Source organism: Drosophila ficusphila, unplaced genomic scaffold (genome assembly GCF_018152265.1).
Source record: "Drosophila ficusphila isolate 14025-0441.05 unplaced genomic scaffold, ASM1815226v1 contig_712, whole genome shotgun sequence".
In the NCBI taxonomy this organism is placed as follows: Eukaryota; Metazoa; Arthropoda; class Insecta; order Diptera; family Drosophilidae; genus Drosophila; species Drosophila ficusphila.
In genome coordinates this window covers 370,149-386,423 of record NW_025064651.1, presented here as the reverse complement: position 1 = coordinate 386,423, position 16,275 = coordinate 370,149, and the positions used below count along the sequence as shown (strand labels likewise).

At 40.4% G+C, this 16,275-nt stretch overlaps 1 protein-coding gene across 1 annotated transcript in view; it reads left to right on the top strand.

Annotated features, from left to right (window-relative positions):
• The window catches only part of LOC108090043 (neuronal acetylcholine receptor subunit alpha-7), a 53,513-nt gene that overhangs the window by 35,777 nt on the left and 1,461 nt on the right, over positions 1 to 16,275 (top strand). The window contains 6 exon segments of the mRNA XM_043208797.1: positions 4,585 to 4,920; positions 5,132 to 5,207; positions 8,746 to 8,940; positions 10,046 to 10,132; positions 11,615 to 11,724; positions 16,115 to 16,266. Coding sequence (XP_043064732.1) covers positions 4,585 to 4,920; positions 5,132 to 5,207; positions 8,746 to 8,940; positions 10,046 to 10,132; positions 11,615 to 11,724; positions 16,115 to 16,266 — 956 coding nt within the window.

Genomic DNA, 16,275 nt, shown 5'->3' with positions numbered 1-16,275 from the left:
AAATTAGAATGCCTTCGTGCAACACTTTGCCAGCGGTTTTCTATTCTTGGCCCGGTACACGTAAGCCATCAATGGTCTCTCGTTGGTCTGTCGGGGGCTTCTATCAACATAAACAGGTTTCCCATGTGCATAGATGGTTATGGACATGCTTGGCATACTTTCGCAAATGCTTTCAATGCATTTTCGGCCGTGGTTTGAGGGGAAAGGCTTCTCCTTCTGCTTTGGCTTCTGGTTCACTTTCGCTTTGATTGATGTTGTGCCTGTGCAACTGACTGCGACGGAGGATCCATGTGCCTCCTATCCACTCCTCCATATCGTTCCCGTTTCTCCTGTGCAGATACGACTTTGTCAAATGAGCACAACGTCGCCTGGCCACATAAATACATGTAAGTGGTGGCAGGATGGCTGTCCGGTCCAGAGGATTGCTCAATGGCTTGTGGCTGGCATGGAGTTTCGCTGGAATTGGGGCAGCACTTTGACCCACTGCTGAGAAACCGTACCGCGGATGCGTTTTAAATTGAATTTTTACTACAAAATTAAATAAAATTATAATGACATGCACCCCGCTGTTATGTAAACGTAACAACATGGTAAATATTTACCGTCAGGTCTCATTTTTATTTTTAAATTGTCATATGATTGTTATTTAAACCTATCAATACACAAGTATATTTGCTTAAGGGAGAAAAGTAAGCTCTCGAAAATATACAAACAGCGCCAAATTAATTGCATATTGCAATTACCCAAGTATTCCCCTTGTTTCCAAATATAAAAGCAGAGCACTGTTGAAATCAGTTCCAATTATTTTCCCAGTGGAAGAAATGAATACTGAAGTGTATTTTAATTAAATGCGCCGAGTGAAAGCAATCTCCTGGCCGTAATACATTAAGAGCAGGATACTCGCATTCAAGGAAATAATGAAAACAATAATCGAAACCACTTAACAATTTAAAAACGAAACACTCTGTGAAAGAAATTAAACATTTAAAGGCAAAGAAAGGAATTTCGCGAGTTCTCAATACAAAGGAATGAATACTCCTTAATCTTAAGTGAGTGGGATTAAACAGAAAAGGAAAAGGATTTATGTAATTAAGACGGCTCATTCTCTCCTGGCAGTAAATACCTTGCATAAGTGACTCCCAATAGTTTTAGAGAATATCCACTGATTCGAAACTTAATACCAAAAAATGTAATCCATTTTAAAGTGAGTCAAATTGAAAGCTAGGCTGTGAGTAAGCCAATAAGCATTCTTTTGCCGTTCAGCACAATCAGCCGGCATGACAAATGGAATGGGGATTATTGAGAACTATTCTGAAAAAAAGCCAACTGAAAAAAAGAAAGTGAAAAACAGGCCAGGGAAAACAGGATACAAAAAGAAGTTGACTGTCAGGGCGAGGAGGTGAAATTACAGGGCAGGCGGAGTGAAAGGCGGTGAAAGTACAAATAAAACAACTCCCAGGCGCATTAATTAAAAAGGAACAGACAAAGCGAGGCGCAGATTAATTGGCATCAATGGGGGAAAGACAGCGGCGGGGTGGCGGCGGCGGCGAAGAGGGCTCAGATAAGGGCCAAGACGAAGGCTAAGGATGTGGAAGGATACGAAAGGAGGTGGAGGGGAAGGGGGCGGAGAAAGGGAGGAAGTGATTAAGTAGGCGCAGGACGACGGAAGGGCAGGGGTGAATATCAACGGATATCAGCGGAAAATGAGTAATGAAGTCGAGATGGGCCAGCCATTTTTTATGCATACAGGACAATGAGAAACTAGGCCTGCGCTTCAGTGTATGTGTGTGCTTGTGTGTGTGTACGAGTGAGTAAGTGTGAGTGCGTGGGGAAAAAAGCGCCGCGCTTTATGCCACAGTTTCAGTCGGCTTCGAGTTGGCTTTCCATTTTTTAAATTCCCCGAACGTTGTTGGCCTGCCATGTCAATGAACTGACTTCGTTTGTGTGTGTATTTGTTTCGGTGTGTGTGGATTTTGCGAGAATATGTATTTGCGCGGCACATATGCAAATTTCCACATAACGAAACTTGTCTTTGGCCCCGTCGAAGGCTGTGCAAAAAGTGTGAGCGAGGGAAATAAAAACTTTGGGCTGCAATAATTTTGCCGTTTGCTTTTTTGCTCATTTAAAATTCAACAACTGCCGCTCGTAGCCGCCATTTATTTATATATATGTTTTTTTCTTCTTTACCTCCTTTAGTAGACACACATAAGCCCATATACATTCATATACACGCACACTATTTGAATGCGAATAAGCTTCGTTTATACACGGACGGTTCTTCTGCGGCTGCTGCACTAAGAAACATACAAAAAACAGCCAACAGGCTTCGAGCACTCCGCCTTTTTTTAAGGATGCATCAAAAACCTTTGAGGCCAGACGACCGACGAGGCACAGAGAAATAATATTTATTACAGGCTTAAAATAAGAGTACCATACTGCATATAAAATTCAGAACTTTAAAATCATTTATACACATTATGTGTTTTTTTAAATGCTTTTACAGAAAAACTTGTTCAATATATTTTCAGAGAATTCCCTTCTGTTCGTTGCCAAACTCGTTACCTGAATTTAAAATAAATACACAATTATAAGTTTTTACAGGATGACTTCCATTTTGTCTGGGTTTTTAATTAAATATTTCACGCTCTCACGTTTTGCGGTTGTTAGTTTTATAATTGTGTGCACCGCTTTTACTCCAAATGAACGTGCGCATTCTAAATTTAAATTGGATGGGAGGGAAATAGGAGTTTTGCCGACAACTGCAGTTAAAATAAATAACCAGAAAGGCAACGTCCTGTCAAAAGAAAGCCGTTGATGATGATTTGCGTCTGAATAAGAGTAAATTAACAAATTAAAATAGGATAGAGCTCTATTCAGTAAGTTTGAAATGCGAAATCTTTAAAGAGATAAACCATTTCGTTTCCGTGGCCTGCTAAGCGAATTATTCGAGTGGCGCGACTAACCAAAAAACGCACTCAATGTGTAAGCCGGCGAAATTATAGAGCGTCAACAGAAACTCAATTTGGAAAACGGAATTTTATTAGGTCGCTGTCGACCCTGTTTCCTGCCATCCGCTTTCGTCCTCGCAAAAACCATGGCATACTTTTTAGCGTCAGGCATTTGTTTGTCTGCTGTGGCCGCAGTCGCAAAGTGCACTGCAAAATATAAGTATGCAGGCGGCGGGAGGGCTGTTTGCAGGCGGGGTGGCTGGCCGAAATGGACTCTCTGCTGCAGTCAAGTGCAATAATGTAATGGCTATATTTAGCCAGGCTTACACATACACACACAGACACACTCACACACTCACACAGGGACACGTTTCGTGTTTGCCTTTGCACCGCGTTATGGCCGCAATATTACCAAGTCCTGCCACGTCGCTCCTTTACAACGTTATATTTGCCGCATGCTTCGATTTTGTGGGCCTCCAGAATTCCTCTATAGTCCCCACCCCCCTCAATCCCTCATCAGCCGATCCGATTTGCCCGGAAAACATATTGGCGCTGGTTGGGTGGAACCGCCTGCGGGTTTTTCGGTTCTCCGATGGGCAAACGCTGGGATCCATTTCATCTCCACCGCATTTCTGTCGCATATTTGAGCCCAATTTCTGATTGCACTTGCACCCTGACTAACGAAACATGCTCGGACAAAGTATTCGAGCGGCGCGAAGCTGCTGCTCATCCCGAGTCCTTCGACCTGCCATCCTGCCATCCTGCCATCCTCGCCACTTTCGGTTCCCTGTGGTCCTTGGCTCTCGCTTTGTTAGTTAAGCGCCCGAGATTTGCTTTTCGCCAGTTGTTTTCATTTTCCCAGTGTGCACTCTCGCATTCGCTTTACGATTTCTTTTTCGTTGCTGTTGTTTTTGTTGTTGTTTCCTGCTCACCGAGTGAACCATGAATATTTCAGGCATTTAATTGTAAATTACACATACGCCCTGTGCGCAGCAGTTGAATTTTTAGGAGCAGCTGCCGCTGCGGCGGATTCGGCGTCTGGTTTTCGCTGCAATGCGCGGATTCGGTTATTGGGCCACATCCCCTGGGCCAACCGACTAGGCTGCATTTTAAAAATTCAACTATCTTGATTAAAGCTCAATTAAAGTGAAGAGCTGTGGATTTTTTAGCAGCCGGATTTTGGTTTTCCCGTTCGATCTTCCCCCTGGAGAAAACAGAATACGTAATGAGTTGTATTTTTCTGAATGACTAAATACCAAATCTGAAACTTAAGCAAAATCGTTTTTGAAAAAATCCGATCACCTAGTTTATTTCCATATCCGTTAAGCAAAATGAAAGGTAAACAGTTTTTTAGCTGGTTGAGGAAACAACCATGTCCAGACTTACTTGCATTGGTGCAATTGCCACATTTTTATGAAGTGAGTGAGCTGCCGACCAAATCCCACAGCAACTCGCATCCGTTGCGGCAGGAAATCCCTTGTATAAAAAACACACATTCAGTGCGAATTTTCAGTCAAACTTTTCACTCTATTAATGCAGTTATATATGCCAGCGTTTTTTACGCGTTAATTATTAATACTTGGTTCCGAACGACGTGTGTAATTAACTTCCTGTTTGTTTTTTAATCCCCCGGCAGGACGAGAAAAATCAATTGCTAGTCACGAATGTGTGGTTGAAGCTTGAGTGGAACGACATGAATCTGCGCTGGAACACCTCCGACTACGGCGGCGTGAAGGACCTGCGAATACCGCCGCATCGCATCTGGAAGCCGGACGTGCTGATGTACAACAGTGCGGATGAGGGATTCGACGGCACCTACCAGACGAACGTCGTGGTGCGGAACAACGGATCCTGTCTGTACGTTCCGCCGGGCATCTTCAAGTCGACGTGCAAGATCGACATCACGTGGTTCCCGTTCGACGATCAGCGGTGCGAGATGAAGTTCGGCAGTTGGACCTACGACGGATTCCAGGTTTGGTTCAGTCTCCCAAGTCCAAGCAAGGCAACCAGGAAGTACTTCACTTACTGACCGAAAGAACTCGTAGTTGTTATGCTTGACCGATTCGATTCGAGTAATAATTATCATTTACTTTTCTGTTTGTTTTTTGTTCACTTTTGTGCATCTGATGCGAGTGAGATATTTACATTATTCTACCCTCTCCCCGAATATATCGTATAAAAAGCTGGATTTACAATTACAAGATGAAACTGGCGGTGATATCAGCAGTTACGTGCTCAACGGCGAGTGGGAACTACTGGGTGAGTAAGCCAACGTCGTCCTGGAGCGACTCCTTCCTCTCTCTACATACTTCGACATCCTCAGAATTTGAGACTCCGTTCCTTGCATTCACAAAAAAAAAAGAAAGATATGAATTCAGAAATCACTACTTAGTGCTCCCGATTGCAGTGTGTGTGGAGGTGGGGGAGCCCACATCCTCCGCCGGCGAAAAGACAATGGCAAAGTGCTAAGGAATCGCTGCTCCTCCTTCGCGCAGTTCGGCCTCTGCGGCTGTTAATTCGTAGCATACTTTTCTGTGCAGCACACTGGCACAGTGACACACACACACACAATAGCAAACTTCAACTCTCACTCTCTCTGTCTCTCTCTGTCTGTCTCTTACTTACTCTCTTTCACTCTTGAGCAGGGTTCAAGCTGCGAACTAAAGTTCCGAACTCGTTCCGTTCGAAACTACGACTGTGTTGCTCATCGATACGTGATTGAAATGAGCGTTCAATCATTTAGAGATGAGTCGGTTTACATCACCCCCTTTTAATACTTTTCTATAGTTCGTTCATTCAATTTCGAGGTCAATGAATACGGAATTAAGTAAGGCACTCGATGAACCCTGTTGTTGTTATCCCACCCAATTACTAAAATACTTTCGTACTCCACCCAAATCACACGCTTATCCAGTGTTCTCCCACTCACTCTACTTTCAAAACAAAAAACAAAAAATAACAACCAAAACTATCGCAAAAATTCTTTGGGCGCTTTAACTTTTAAGTCCGAAATAGCCGCGTAAACATTTCGTTTACTCTCAGTGTAAGCAGTCTGATTGGAGGAGCATAACTTTGGGCTTCCGTGCAGCCTAAATATGCTGCTCCAAGTGCAGGCCAAAATAAGTTATAAACCTAATACCGAGGTAAGGCTGGCCCTTGAATGCATTAACCTTAGATCATTTTTTCCGGAATATCTGAATCCTTTTTTAATCGAAGCTAAAGGCATGTCGATAGCGTGTACGATAAGAATCTGAATGCTGAATAGAAAACGCTTAAATGCTATAATCCTAACTTATACTAACTGTCCTTAAATACTAAGGCAGCCATTAAGATATACGGAATTTTTTTTGCATTTTGATTAACATTTTAGATCGAAAAACGGGAATTTTTATAGAAACGCGAACGCTGCAACTGTACATTATAAATTTAAACTAGAGCGAATTTAATATTACTTAATAAGCATTTTGGAAACAATATTTTTGTTTACATTTCGATCAAATACCTTTTACCCTCAATAGAGAACTTTAAAATACATTTGGCGAACTAAAAACATTTCTTTAGAAAAGAAAAATTATGAAGATGTTTACTTTAAAAAAATATACATATTTGTGCGAACTAAAAATGGTTCATCCATCTATGGTTGAAGGTATTTAAATTGCGTTTAGTTTTCGTACATTTTAAACAAAGTTTTAAAGTGAGTTTACCCTGTATCAAAAACAAGAAGATATTTTAAAATAACAAAGCGAACTGAGCAATGAGAAGGCGCAGTTAGAGCAAGAAATCAACTAGCTAGCAAACTGGAGTAAAATAACAAAAACACAAAACCCAAAAAGTTTCAATGAAGGAAAGACCAAAATTCGTTCGCAGTCAATGCGAAAATGGAAGCATCCTGGTGAAAAACCATGACAGCTGAAAATCCAGCCACACCCTCGTTTTTGTCTGGTGAAATTCCGAACTAGCTGAATAGATAATTAAAGGGAAAAGCGCTCGGCTCTTAAGATTGCCGTTAGTACCATGCACCAGAACCAATTAAGAAATTAAAAGACAAATACTTCTGCATCCTCGCACATTCACTCGTATGCACTGTAAATTAGTGCCTCTACAGACACAGAAAGTTTTCAACTCAACACTGGCCACAAAAGTGCAAAGAAGAAAAATGTTTTGCAACAAATTTTAGTTTCATTTGCCAACTCCATTCGTTTTTGTTCTCTTTTGTTCTCAGTTCTCGTTTTTTCTGTTTTTGATTTTTATTTTTGTGTGCGTAATTTTACGGGTGTTTTCCAAAGTTTTTCAGCGGGGTTTTCTTCCTTTTTTCCTTCCCCCTCCGATCCTTTTCTTATGCTGTATGCGCATTTGCGGCTTTTTTTCTCTACCAGCTTATGCAAATTATTTTGAGTTGGCCAAGTGCTCCCAGCCAGACGTAAGAGGTAAACGCTTGTGGGAAGGAGTTTGGAAATTCGGGGAGGGACCCCAAAGTAGCTAGGTCATTTTTAAATACGCTGCCAAGGCATTTTGTTCGCAGTCTCTGTCTCTGGTAATCCCTTTGGTAATCTTGGAGTAAGTTGAGCAGATAATTTAGCTTGAAGTTTTGTTGTCTACCCACTGCCACTTCCATTTCCACTTCCACTCCCACTGCCACTCCTACTTTCTATTTTCTTTCTTTCTGCATTTCTTTTGGGCATATGGCAAATGCTTTCGCCAAAAGTTTTTATTGCAAATATGATTGCGAACATGTCGGAAAACGGTTGGGGGAAAAGCAATTAAGCTGAAGTTATCGGGGAAAGGGGTACTATGCCTTTTGAATGGGAAGTACTTTAGAATTCGAGGACAAATTTTCTTACAGGAAGCAGATTAGCAGAAGTTCGAGGAATCTTTCAATCAGCGAGGACCATCTCTGGGACAACTATTTAGTTGAGCTGTGGTTTTAGTTTGCTTTGTCGCAGTTGGCCAATAAAATGCGAGCTAGGTTAAATATTTCTGGAGCTCAATTTCAAGTCATAATAACAAGTGCAGTTTACACAACCCTTAGACACATCAGGAACTCTCGATTTACAGCCAATAACTCTTTACACTACACCACTTTCAACTTACTAACTTTGATTTTGTACATGTATATGCATACTTGAATAACCCGCAAACGATTTCTTATCTCTACATACTACATACTTTTCTACTACGTATTTACATTTTGGTAAAGCAAAGTGCATAAAACTTTTCCCCATAGTAAATTGCTCGGCTTTTCTCCACTCTCTGCTCTGCTCTTACTTAACTTTACTTACAATTAGTTGCCTAGACAAATAAAACTCTTTCCGAAACTATGTTTACCCTCAACTAAACCTCAACCCCTTAACCCCGAATCCAGAATCCAGAATCCAGAACCCAGAGCCCAGAAACAGAAACATCCAACCAGCATGCAGAAACACACAGCACACAAATTTACCAACCACTTCTCATATCTGTAAAACATTGAAGAACTGTAAATGGCAATAATGCTTCAATTACACTTACCAGCCACTCTAGTCTTTGATCTGCTCTGCTCTGTTACCAAACACGCTTTTGAAACTCTAAACGCTACTCTGCCACTCCACTGCCACCAACTATCCATACTCCACTCTACTCAACTCAACTCAACTCCCCAACTTTGCTCAACTCTTGTAATATGCTCAGAACAAGATGCTCAGCCCGAGTAGCAAGTAAAGTCTGCCACAGACACAAATCTGACCAGAACATAATTACCGATTCAAAGCCTATATGCAATTGTTTAATGACACGCTGTGTACAAATTGAACCATCGCAGGTGTGCCTGGCAAGCGTAACGAGATCTATTACAACTGCTGCCCGGAACCCTATATAGATATCACCTTCTCCATCATCATCCGCCGAAGGACGCTGTACTATTTCTTCAACCTGATCATACCCTGTGTCCTGATTGCCTCGATGGCCCTGCTCGGATTCACCCTGCCGCCGGATTCGGGTGAAAAGCTATCACTGGGTGAGTAAACGGGGGAAACATTCTAATCCTAATTCTAGTGCCACCAACTAGAAGGGGAAAGTAAGCCACATTAATTTCAAACCACTTACGCAACGCAAATACTTAGGGAAAACAAGGGAAAGCGAAAAGGGAAGGGGGAGAATCCCCAACATGCATGCAAACAGCTGAAGAGCCGCTTGAAAAGTATTTGCCAAGTACTTTTTAAATAATGACAGCCTAGTCGGCGGGAAAAGCAGCGAATTTCAAATAAGATGCCTGCCATAATCGCGTCAACAAGGATGAGCTGTGGCTCCTTAGCCAGCTGGCTCACTTTTTAGAAAGACTAACCCACTGACTGACTAACCGACTAACTGACAGACTGACTGACTGACTGACTGACTGACATCGCACATTACCAGTTATTGCCGTCGTTACAAAATTCCGCTGATGACGCCACAGTCTCGGAGATGGTAAACAAACTATTGAACTTTTAATGCCGCCATGGCTGAGTAGTAAAAAGTGTTCAACGAGCCGGGCGGAAGGAGCGCTCCTCGAAGAGTGCCGTCAATCGGCAGGACAGAGCATTAGTGGCTGGCAAAATCAGTTGGGACTCGACCGAAGGACTGTAACTCCGTCGATGTCTGAGTACACAGAACTGAAATAGAAATAAATGGCTAGCAAGGCAAGTGGGTGTTGGAAAGTGCACGACATCAGTATTAAAAGCTTAGCAAAAGGTTGTAGAAGTTTAAACCGACTCCCCGGAGGAGTGTGACTGATGTGGGCTGTCGAGTGAAGTCGAGCTACATGTTTTGACAAGGGCAAGTGATTTCGGGAAATAATTACTCAGGAAAGTGGTGACTATGCTAAACAATTTACTACAACTAAAAATGGGAATAAATAAAACAGTTTATAGGATATTTGTTAAAGTTTAAATTTGTCATTTATGTTTAGAATATGAATGGTGAGTTGGAAAGAATTTTTACAATGAAACGTACATTTTTCATATAATATAAATATTTTGAAGTACCCTTAACCGACCCAACTTGCACAAATTATGCCTGCCTTGAATTATACATACCACAAGGTAGTACATCATACTTAATCGATTTTTCCATCTGATATCTAGGTGTTACCATCTTGCTCTCGCTGACCGTGTTTCTCAATATGGTGGCCGAAACAATGCCGGCCACTTCCGATGCGGTTCCACTATTGGGTAAGATAATTTCGTTAACCAATTGTAGTCGATGGTAGAGCTTCTCGTAAATGTAAACCTAAATCATGTTATCGCTGTGTGTACTTATTGCTTTTGAGTTCAAGTGCTCCTCAGTTGTCGTTCTCTAATTGCAATCCATTAAGTAAACACTTATACTGTGATACTCTCATATACCTATGTACTCGTTTATAAATATATATCTCTCTAAAGTTGCAGTTGCATATTCATTTTATATATCCATGCATTTCTAAAATGATTTTAAAATCCAAATAAAATCCGATGATTTTATAATATTAAAACTTTGACACACAATTAAAAAAGAACCCAAAATATTTTGAAGCACAGCTGTCGATTTATATTTCCTTTGGCATTAAAGGCAAATGTTATACAATAGTATTTGGCTTTGAAGTCTTAAAGGAGAATACACGCTGATGCAACAAAAATAAACGCTTCCAAAAGAACGTAGCGAAAGAAAACCGATAAATCATAACTAGAGGGGCATATAAATTTGAATAAAACCCTTAAAAACTTTGCAAAAAACGTATTATCAGAACCCCAAAAATTAAAACCCATCAATACAATATATAAATACTTAAAACACGAGTTGGTTTGACTAATGCACACATATTTGACAACGAGTTTCTTGCACGTTATAAATATTATTAGTCTCGGTTGTTAAGGTATCTGAATTTGGAATATAGTTGGGTTGTTCCTAGTACAATACAAATTAATACAAAATATTACAAATCAAGGCAACAGAAGGAACAGCTCCACTATATAAGCAACATCAAACTTGAAACCAAATTACGACAAACCGAACCAACTTTGTTTTTAACTCTTTCATAATTTTGTTTTTCCAAAATTAAACAATCTCAAATTCGAATTCTCTTCCTCCAAAAAGTGCTTACAAAATTAAAATCAAAGTTATCTTGTTGAATTTTCCTCATTACGTTTTGGCTTACACTTTTTGGTGTCTAACTTCTATATATACCCTACCTATGTCTAAAGTATAAAAACTAAAGTTAACCTCGTGTGTGTGTGATTAAAAACAGATAATAAATCTATATGTATTTTTCTCGAAAATAACATTTGCTATGCCTTTTAAAAACTCAACGATTAAGAAGCTAACAAACCGAACATTTTTGCATTTAATGTACTAACTAAATATTTTGTACATATTTCTTGCCTTTTTCTTTCTTTCAAACAAACTATGTACCTTCCGCAAAAATTATATGTGCTCACAAAATGCATATAAAACTAAACGAAACCAAACCGTACACTATGAATAAAATCTTTGAAATATGCGTTACCCCAATCGAACTAACACAACAACAAACTTCAATCCAATAACAATAAAACTAACCAATAATCCATGCACCACTACAACAATTACAATATATTCCTACACCGAACAAATAAATATATATAATATTTATATATATATAAATATATATATTGACAACACGCCCAACCAACCAACAGGTACATATTTCAATTGCATAATGTTTATGGTAGCTTCATCCGTTGTGTCAACGATTTTAATATTAAATTATCATCATCGAAATGCTGATACGCACGAAATGTCCGAATGGGTAAGTTGCAAATAGGTCAACCCACCAAACAACCATCCCAAACAACCACAGCAACCAAAAAAAACTCTCTCTATAACCAACCAACCAACCAAAAACAAAAATATCAAATAAGAAACAACTGCAAAAGCGACCATCACTCATCATTTATAGCTTCAGCTAGTTTTCGGTGGCCACAGAACGGCAGCTTCAGGGGATCCTCCCATGTCCTGGCCCAATGTCCTTCCTACTGAAAGGACCTCTCCCCAGAGTCCTCCTCTGTTGCTGTTGGATTTGAGGCCACTGTCGCATAGAATTAGCATTTTTTATATGATTTATCTCTGCCAAAGGAGAAAAAATTGCAACATTTTATGCGAGAGCCATGCAAAGATAATTTATGTGTTAGCTAGCGAAATGTTTTTGTGTTAGCTATTTTCACATTGTTTAGTTACTTGTTGTAATTTGTGTTGTGTTCCTTTGTTGTAAAAACAAATCCCCAAAAAACTAAACATAAACAAATAAAACAAATTAAAAAATGCATTTCATATAGAGTCAAAACTTAATATTCTTAAAAGAGTTTGAGAAAGGGTATTTCAATTTTGGAAAAAATTTACTCACATAAGAAAAAGTGGCTTAACTCCGAAATCAATATCACAGTGGCATATTTCTTAATAACAAATATTTACCCTCCAAACTAAATCTTATAAGTACATAAATATTTGTCTTGTTAAAGGAATTTATTTACGTAACATGGAATATTTTCCTGATGTTCAGCCTTATGCCGCTTTAAATTCATATTTCCGTTAATTAACATACAGCTCATTGTCTTCCTGATAGCCAAAGTTCAGTGAAGTGGAAACCATAATCATTTCAAATCAAGATGAAAAACATTTTCATGTCATTGCTCACCCTATTAAAGAGCCTCCATGGAAACTATAAAAACATTTAAATTACTTAAAATAACTAAAAACGTATTTGCAAATAGTTGCACAAATAAATGTTGTTCGATATTACCCTAATTGTTATTATTATTGTTGATGTTGTCGTGCATTTATGTTTCATACACAAAAACATCCTTTTCCGTTGTTCGGTTTTTCTATTGGTTCTTGTTAGTTTTTGATGCCTACTTAGAGGCTGTTATGCAAGCCGCAATTTCGTTTCGCCCCATTTGAGTTTGTTAGTATGCATAACTATATCCGCAATTTAGCTGGAAAGCCTAAAGCCGAAAGCCGAATGCATAAAAAAAAGTCAGTTGAGTTGAGGTTTAGGCCCTGTGTGTGTGACCCAAAAACGTAAATCAAAAGGGCCAAGAAGAACGTAACGTAATGTAACGAAGCAGCGCGAAAGTAAGGGAATACCGAATACCAAATACCGAATACTAAATACCAAATAGCAAATACCAAATACCAAATACCGAGCCGAATAATGTGACGGACGGATGTACAGAGTACGAAATGAATGTTGTAACCATCCAACATGTCTAGCTACTATACGTGTCTACTATAAAATAATTTATGTAATGAAAAATATCGTAATGTTGATGTTGGGCCCATAATTTGTACTTACGTGTATGCCAGCCACAACCTCGATCCCCGCAAGACTCCCAACTAACCAGCATCCCAGCAACCCATTCCCATATTCAATCCGAATCCGTATCCCTTTTGCTCGTAACTTTGTCACCAGTTGCACACACGCTTTTGTATCTGCATCATTATACTCGTACCAAAGTGAATAGGTTTAACAAACAAAAAAGAAAAAAAGAAAGAATATAAATATAACCAAAGCAGATGGCGACGTCAAAACTGCTGTCCAATTATGCATTATGTAATACGTTGTGCTGGTGCACAAAGTTCTGTAAATGGTACTCCAGCCTCTCTGTTTGCCTCCCCCAATATCTTTTTTCCCCCCAAGTACATATTTATCCATATCTCTCTGTACATAGTCTCTATGTGTGTGCTGCTGTGTGTGTCTGAGTGTGAAATAGTTTATAAAGCCTTTGACGGGAGGCGTAATTATAATTGGATACAAATTATAGGGGTCCAGTTGTTTAAAGAGAAAAAAAAACATTAAAAGTTGCTATTGTTAAAGTGCTATTTAGGTTCATCAATTTTTATTGGGGAACATAAAGTATCGCCTTACATTCTAATACATTTTTGCACCTCTTTAAAAATAATCATAAAAGATTCCAGTTGGTATATTTTAAGCACAAGTAGCATCTTAAACACCCGTAGCTTTAAATATTCTATAACAAAGTACTTAGTTACTCTAGTAAATGTTACTACCACATACTCAAATCTCGTTGCCATGAAATATTGGCAAACAACTTTATTTTCCGTTTAGATATCAAAGATTTCATGACAATATTTTTGCAAGACAGTCAAGTGGAAAGCAATTCCTGCACATTATTGCGATGGCCTCCAAGTGCATAATGAAAAGTTTCGCTAGACGAGAGCCAGAAAAGTGGGGAGAAGTCTGGAATGGGGGCAGCTCCCTCGAAGTCGAAGTCGAAGTCGATTGGCTTTCAAAGAGTCACTCACATGCGAAGTTTCGTATGGTTTTCTCGCAAGAATGTGGTGGATGGGTCCGCCCCTCTCGACACACAATTGAATTTGGAGCACTTGGGTAGGGAAAAACCAAAGCCGGGAGTCGTCTACACACAAAGAAAACAGGAGGCGAGTTCGGGGGGCCTGACAGTTGGCCCAGTTGTGAGTTGTCCTGACACGGCACCGAAAATTGAGCCAATTGGGGAGGGCAGGTGCATTAGAAATGTGCATGCCCAAGCAGAAATCCCTTCTCCTTGCTGCCAACTGTCGCCTGCCACTTGAATTGGCCCCAGAGACTTTCTGCCACGAGGAGCCCGCCTGGACCCCGCGCCTTTGTGCGATAACAACAAATCAATTTGCGCAAAATTTGCACAAAGATGGAGGAGGTGCATTGATATGGATATGGCAAACGCCAGTTGCTCGATGGCAATGGTTAACTTTGCATTTGGTTTGCATGCCACGTCCTCGAGCGCATTTCCATGTAAGCTTCTCGCTTGTTGGCCAAAAAAAAAAAGGCAGAAGGAAAAGAAGGAGAAAAACCGCCAACAAGGCGGAGCCGACATGATGGAGCAGGCGGCAAGCCCGGCCAAAAAGGACGAAGGACGATGGACAGACAGACAGAGAGCCAGGGACAACGACGGTTTCAGACAAACTGCAAGCGAGCTTGTCAGCTAAGAGCCTCGCTTTTTCAGCTCCTAAATTGCAGTGGTGGAGGGGAAGGGGGGCTTAGGGGGGGTTTGAACACCGATGCCTGGGGATAAACTGCAGCGGGGAAGCGAAACATGTCCTGACTATCCCATCGATTGGGGCTTCTGCGAGAAAAAATCGCACTTTTTTGCGGTGGTATTTGAATTCTGTTCGAACACTAGCCCAGTTAACCGGTTTACCCACTCTCCGGACAACTTGTTTATAGTTAACCAGGTGGCAATCTATAAGGATCAACTGAAATATTTAATCAGCCTAGGTTCTTATATAAAAAAAATAGGAAATCACCAGAAAATATACTAGTAATATTTTGTACAAATGGAACACATTTTAAACTGATTTAAGTAAACAAAACTTTAGGGGTTTCAAATCCCTGCAGCGTGTAGATTGATGGGATATTAAGGTTTTTAAATGCAAAATAAAATGTGCAATTTCCAACCTTTAAAAAACTGGCTGAAAGACCAACTTTAAGACGAGCATAAATCAGGGAATCAGTGTGAATGTATTCGGGGGGAGAATTGTTTACAGCTTAGCAGCTTTGGGCTAACTACCATCCAAGATGTTTGTTGTTGTTGGTGTCGTTATAGCTGGTGTTGTGTCTGAGTGTTTGTGCCTCGTGTTCTATACGTGTTAAATATATAACTGTGTTTTTGTAGTAGATCATAAATTTTGCATGCACCGTAGCTATAAATAAGCAGAGACCATGGCGAAAAGCGAACACACTCCATTTCTCGCACACGAAGAACACCGAGATACCCACATAAATATTATTATAAGTGTAATAACAAATCACCAGGCATACTGACAAACACCCACATGTTGCTTTCTCTCTCTCCGGAAAGCCGACTCCAAAACAGTGTTGCTTTAGTTGTAATCAAAATCGAATATAAATCATACTTGTGGTCATCTGTCTGGGTGTGAGTGTCCGTTTCATGCAAAATAGCCATAAATCGTGGAAGGCCCGCTCGGGTTTTCCACACATTTTTCGGGGCCCGAAACACATTTTGCACCCAGGCACAGAGACACACCAACCAGAACCAGTCATCATCCTCAACACGAACTTTTAGCACACGCAATTGGAGCATAAATACATCAAGTTTGATTTTTTATCGGATTATCCTGGGGCCCGTCCCACTAAACGTTTCCATTTCGCCACCTGCCGTTAGATTCGCATCGTATTTCTGTGCTGGCTGCCGTGGATCCTGCGAATGAGTCGTCCTGGCCGACCGCTGATCCTGGAGTTCCCGACCACGCCCTGTTCGGACACCTCCTCCGAGCGGAAGCATCAGATTCTCTCCGATGTTGAGCTGAAAGAGCGGTATTTAGC